Source organism: Fulmarus glacialis, unplaced genomic scaffold (genome assembly GCF_000690835.1).
Source record: "Fulmarus glacialis isolate BGI_N327 unplaced genomic scaffold, ASM69083v1 scaffold25068, whole genome shotgun sequence".
Lineage (NCBI taxonomy): Eukaryota > Metazoa > Chordata > Aves > Procellariiformes > Procellariidae > Fulmarus > Fulmarus glacialis.
Genome location: NW_009230541.1, coordinates 65,632 through 72,009, shown reverse-complemented (window position 1 = coordinate 72,009; position 6,378 = coordinate 65,632). Strand labels below are relative to the sequence as shown.

General features: G+C 42.9%; 1 protein-coding gene across 1 annotated transcript; it reads right to left on the bottom strand.

The window, feature by feature from the left end:
* Nucleotides 1-124: 124 nt before the first annotated feature.
* On the bottom strand, nucleotides 125-5,900 carry HHLA1 (HERV-H LTR-associating 1; the record flags this gene model as incomplete). Its single annotated transcript, XM_009584287.1, has 8 exons — nucleotides 5,858-5,900; nucleotides 4,335-4,394; nucleotides 3,123-3,203; nucleotides 2,590-2,673; nucleotides 2,413-2,496; nucleotides 946-1,029; nucleotides 320-376; nucleotides 125-211 (listed from the first exon to the last, which is right to left on the bottom strand). Coding segments are annotated over exons 1-8 (580 nt in total), but the record flags the coding sequence as incomplete, so codon positions are not given.
* Nucleotides 5,901-6,378: the final 478 nt, after the last annotated feature.

The window sequence follows — 6,378 nt, the reverse complement described above, 5'->3', positions numbered from 1 at the left end:
AAATGTTAAATAATATTTAAAAAATATTTTTACATGACGAAGATGGAGTATTCATTGCAAGTGCTACCTGGACGTGGTTTTCATTGTTGTTGCTGTTTCCTTTTATTCCCCGGGATGTACTTACTCAGGTCAGAAGATGTGTTGCTGGAAAATGTGTAATTAATAACAGGAGACTTCTCCAGCATTTCCCAAAAGTCAGACAGATTTCTTCCTGCAAATAGAAATGCTTACAAATATCAAGAAAGGCTTGTTCCTAGTATAAGTCGTCACCAAGAGTAAATAGGGTAATATTTTGGGGTGGAATAGTTTTAACGTTTACCTGTCTGCCCTGTCATCACACAGATGTAGATACAGTCTGAATCATTGCTCTGACGCACTGAAAGGCAAAAAAATGTAAAAGAGATCATTGATCAGTTTTCATTATATGATATTATCTTAAACAGTTGAAAACACAAACACAAAATGGTATGTGACTACTACAACTGGCCAAATATTTTCCTTCTGATCTGACTTTTGACAAAATCCTTGAACCAGCTCCAAATCCAAATGCTAATATTTCCAGGGGAAATGTCTCTATCTAATTAAAATTCTAAATTACAAGCATTTTTACATGGAAAAAAAATTTCTTCAGATAATATAGCTCATAATTATTCTTTGGGAATCATAATTCCCCAAAATACCAACATTTAATAATAATTCACCAAACTTTCAAACAAAACATAGCTGCTCATAGAAATATGCATGTCTCTATATTATATATATACACATTATATATGTATCTCGTTCTTCTAAGGAGACTTTGTTTACAACTGCAGTCTATGCTTTGCTAGAAAAATGCTGCTGAGTAAGAGCAATAGGCTTTTATACACATTTCTGTACTTCTTTCCATGCCAGGAGTAAATCAGACAAATAAGACAATGATAAATGTTAAAATGAAATGCAAACCTGAGAGAATAGAAGTGGATTTGAAAATTTCTGTGAGATAACTGGTGGAGTTTCCAATAATATCAACAAGTAAAGCTGTAAAATCTAGACAATAAAATAGAGAAAGTTTATGATTGAAAACACATATTCTATCATCTATGCTGAGTTAAAAAAATCACTTTCATATGTGATCATATTTGGGATGGATATATGCTTGTACGTAACAATTTTTAAAATATTTTAAAGTTCAAAGTGTTTCTGCCGAATGGGAGTGGACTTAAGAAGCCACTGGAATACTCTGCAGAAGTATATTTCAAAGATGATATCCAAAATAACACCAAGTGCCTAAAAGTAAACTTAAATGGAATTTATCTGTTCAAGAGAACAATTTAAAGTAACACTCTACTTAGTCTGCTTAAACGTAGAAGCAGAGCTTAAACGTAGAAGGAAAACCAAAGCTTGTAGGCTTTGCCTGCACTAACTGCCTATCTGCCATGTAGGACCTTCCAGGAGGCATCTGATTGTCTCCTATGAGGTCTACTTCAGACATACTGACGATGATGTGCTCAGCTCAAAAAATGGCTCGTGGTGGTGGTGTTATGACTTTTTCATAGCAGGTTCTAGTAGTAACAGGTCAGTGTTCTTACTTAGAGAGCGACAGACACGAGCCCTGTGTTGGGCACTCAATTTCTACTACTTGGGAAGATGGATTTGGGGCAGAAAGATCACAGTTTCTCTGTTATCCTCCAAGGCAGAGTGGGTCATTATGCAATAAGGCTTGTGAGATGTGTGGGTCCAGAAAAAGCTATGTAAGCCGTTGTGGCTCTCGTGTGTGGTCATCACATGCGGCTTAGAGGGTATGGGTTCTGGTCCCTAGCTGCTGAGCTACTCTTGATTTCTTACATTAACCAGCCGTAGAATTAGAGCACTCAGGCCCATCCTGGAATGTTAAATACTGTGAGATCAGGGGTGTGAATGAGGATTATAGGTGAAGGATTTGCCCAACAGTATTTTACACTCCATTAAACAGCTCTATGAAGACGTTAATCCTTGCTTTTCACTCCTGTTGGACTCATTGAAGTTGAGTCTATTGGTGCAGAGAAGCCCTTGTTCATCTCCTGTGGGTTATCTCACGAAAGTGAAAGTGGCTAAGGTAATGTATCATACATTGCTGGGTTGTCTCTCCTGTGCTGCTCTTTGTACTCCGAGGAGGAAAGGGAGGTCTTTCTGCTGGGTAAACCATGCTGGTCACTTGATTGATGGCTCCATTCCGGACTAGCTGGGCGGGTGCAGCCATCTGAGACTGAGTTCACCGAGTATCCCCCAAGGTTCAGAGCAGCCACTCGTTGTGAGTAATGGCTGTTGACCTCAGTATGGCGATGATTCTCCTAAGGATGAAGCCTGCAGAATTCAGGCTACAGCTTTCAGCCCCAAAGGAAATAATTCAGCTTAAGCACATGCAATTGCCAACCTCTCTTGTGTACCCACCTGTCAAGTCATTTGTCACATTGTTCAAACAGTAGCAGTAATGCATAGGGAACTTGCCAGGGTCAATATTTTTCACAGTAGAAGCTGTAAGGAGAGATGGAGAAAAATCAGTATCTTGATGCGCAGGCTGTGTGAGAGAAAATGCTCCAGCGCAGAGCAAAGCGCCGAGACACTCACTGTTATAAATGGTGACTGACACTTTGTGGAAGGCAAATGAGCTGTGAGACGTGACGCTCAGCAAAGAGAAGAGTTTTTTGGTACCTGCAGAAACACATGCCCATGCTATTAGCGGTGGGAACAAATTATGAGAACAGCATGTTTTGACTCTGCTCATTTAATTTCTAAAAGACTCCTGAGGTGCTGATACTATACAGCTGCCTGAGACTCAATTCTTTCTCATTTCCACTGAGGGAAGGATCATTTGTATTACTTCTTTTTTTATATTTTTTTAATTTAAACCTACACTGGATTGTAAAGTGCTTTCTAAAGGCATCCCATAAGTAATTATGTTGTGTCTATATATAAACACACACTAATTTCTAAATTCTTTGGGGCAGACAGCTATCTGCATTATAAATGCACAAAGGTAACTTGCTCCTAGAATCAATTCTGGAGGCATTTATGGCTTCTCCTGCTAACACGGTTAGTCCTTTATCTCATTCACCGCCGGGCTGACAGCCTGCGTGACCTGCCCGGCCTTGTCACGTTACCTCTGAGCGCTGTGTTCAGCATACCGTTCACCAGCTCCGTCAGGTTAAGAGCCGCCAGATCCACGGACTTTGCGGGCAGCTCTGAAAAAGAAGGGGTCTCTGAGCAGCTGGCTGCACGAGGGTTTAAGGAAATGGCCGCTAATCCCCTGCTTGTGTGTGGCAAAAAGCTTCCAGAATGAGAAAAGCAAAATGAGCAGATTATGTATCGGGGTGCACTGAAAAACCTGGGGTGAGAAAATAAAGATGCCAGGAATGCGGCGAGGAGTCTGGAAAATAACAAGATAAAGTGGGCAGTGCGGTGGTAGGCCAAACTTTAGGTCAGGCTCGATGTTGCCTATTCCCTTGAGCAGGCCCTTGAGCAGGCTGCCAGGGAGCCCAGCCAGCCCTGAGGTGCTGGTGCCCTCTCGTGCTGGGCAACGAGCATTCACTGCCGAAATGGCAGCAGATCTCTCTTTGCAGATCGCAAACGGAGGAGAAAGTGCCTGGGAAATATTCCCCCCTCCCCAGTGCTACATAGAACCGGGATGAAAATGCAGATTTTTTTTTTTCTTCCAGCTACCTTGATGGCTATACTGCTACGACAGAATAAATTGACTGTAGCTGAATCACACTTTTTATTTTAACATGTTTTCTTTCTGTGCATGTTGCTTATTTGTTTTTCCCTAGTCAAAATTTCCGAAGATGTTCTTTTGCTTCCCTCCCACGAAGTCGTGCAGAAGCAGAGCAGTATGGTATCTCTGCATGTGTGCGAGGAGGAAGATCTGTGTGTGCATGACAGAGAGAGAAAAAACAGAGCAGGACGGAAAAAGAAGCACAGAAAGCCGAGATGAGAACAAAATCAAATTCAGGGAGAAATACAATTTTCCAATGACATCAGTATTATTTTTAAGCAATTCGAAACCAAGGGCTGGGAGCAGGGCTTGTCCACAGTGTAGAAGAGAGGAAAGGGAAAACAAAAGGGAATGGAGAGCTGGGAAAGAGAGGAAGGAAAAAGAGAAAACAACATTTTAGATTCCTGGAAGGATGGAGGTTAAACTGGCCGGGGACCTGGGTAAGCCCTGTGTTGGGTGAGGAGCCCTTGCAGCAGTGGTGGGTTGGGGCTCACAGACTCTGCAGGAGAAGGGCCCATCTGCCACCACCTCCGTGTCCAGCACAACACCTCCCACTCCCATTAACACCCCCACACAGGTCTCCTGACGTGCTGCTTGTTACCTGCGGTAGCTAGCACTGCCACTTGCTTCTCTTTCTTATTTTCTCTTCTTATGCATGAAGCTGTGAAGTGAAGAAAGAGACTGAGAAACAGTTTTTCCTGAGAAACGGTTTTCCCTGTTGAGCTACCAAGCAACTCGCTGTTGAGCTCTCTGCCTGGGTTACTTTGCTGCTTTCACTCATTTTAGTTCAGAAACCAATGGACATTAGCACTGCAAAGCAGGCCACTGAGTATTCACAACAGCAGTTGATCAAGTGCCTAAGAATAAGTATGTCCTAAAGGACTTGCCAGGTCCTTTAGCTGCCAGCTAAAGAAAGAAAATGGACAAAGTATCAGAGCGTGCTCCCTTAGCTCAAGAATCAAAAGAAAAAAAAACAGTAGCAAGCTGTTGTAGAGGTTTGCACTAGGCTTGCACACAATATTGACTGTAAGGTATGTAATATAGTAAAGCCAAATCTAAACAAATCTTCACAGGCTGTGTGCATGTTTGTTATTCAGAGCAGTCATTCAATTGAGTACTGTTCTCAAGAGCTGTGTTGTGGGAGGAATGAACTGGAGCTGGGCTCAGGAGATTAGACTCGATTCCTGGGATTCCCTCGGTGACCAACAAAGGCAAGGTGCAGAGCAACGATTTAGACATCACAGGACAAGTTGAAGCGCAGGAGTTTGGTGCTTAGGCTCCCTATCTCATCAGCAGAGAGCTGAGTGCCTCCAAAGAGTAATCCATAAGGCTCCCCAAAGGAACCAGTCCTAGCAAATGCTAAACTCCCATATGCCTCTGAAGCTTCAGCTTCTCAGTCCACCCAAGCTCCCCAGAGAGAGGTCTTCTCCTGGGAGCTGGTGGTGAGGAGGGCTTACCTCAGTGGTAATGCCCCCTTCTGTGTTATAACCTAATGGGCAGAGGTCTCACCAGGGAGTAGGAAACCTGAGTTCAATTTCCTCTTCAGCAAGAGGAAATCTGTAGGACTGGAAGCAGCAGAAGAAAGAGGAGATGTGACTGCATGATCTGGCTGTTTGTACCTACATTGGTGAAACCTAAGTGCTTGTCCTTATTCATACAAAAATCTATGCCTTGTACAGAAGACAATCTCTGGATATATTTCTCTTTCTCCTTCTCTCTTTATATATATATATAAAGGAAAAATACCCTATAGAGAATCCATGGTACAAGGCCTGTAAATCGCGACTCCTCATATGGTGCTAGTCAGCTGTATCAACAACTCTCACTTAATATGAGCTAAATTTGGACTGACAGTCGAGGTGGCAGGATCTCTTCTAACCCTTCTCTCTCTTTCCATATAAACCCTTCTGACTCCAGATTTATGGCATGGGAGCCAAGAGTAGACCTTTGCCATCATCTGGTCTGCCCTGCTGTATGGCACCAGCCCTGGAGCTCCAGCCCATCAGCCTTGCCCACTCAGGGTGAAAGAAACAAGCCTGACACAGTTGTGGGAATTGCTATGGGAGCAATTGGGAAAGAGACACTTGGATTATTCCCTGGGGAGCACCAAACCACTGTCCTTACCTGTGTGGCAAACCAGAAAGAGACACAGAAATCCCAGGCTCATCTTCGCTGGCACATGCCAGCAGAACCACTGCATTGTGGACTCTGACTTCCAGCAGTTTCAGCTGCTCTAGGAGAAAGAAATACTATTTTGGTGGTGTTAAAGTTTGTGGTATTGTGCGATTTTTGTCCAACCCTTGTGCCAGAATGATGTGACCATGAGACAAATATTAGCTCTCTGGGATGTAGAGAAAAGATTTGGTGATGTAAATGGCAAAGAATCAGAAATCGCACAGTCAGTATTTTCTGTGTATGTGTGTGTCATGAGTTCAGTATGTAACTCTTGATTTTTGAGTCCTACATAATTGTGGCTTTGGCAGGACTTGGTAAGGTCGTCTACACAATCCTCTTCTCTGGCAGGATGACCTGTGCCCAAAGGACACTGACACATCAGATGCCTAAACCCTTTTTGTTGAAACAAGATAAAATTTACTTATGTTCAATTTCAGACCAGATATCAACTGAGCTCCTTTTCTGCAGAA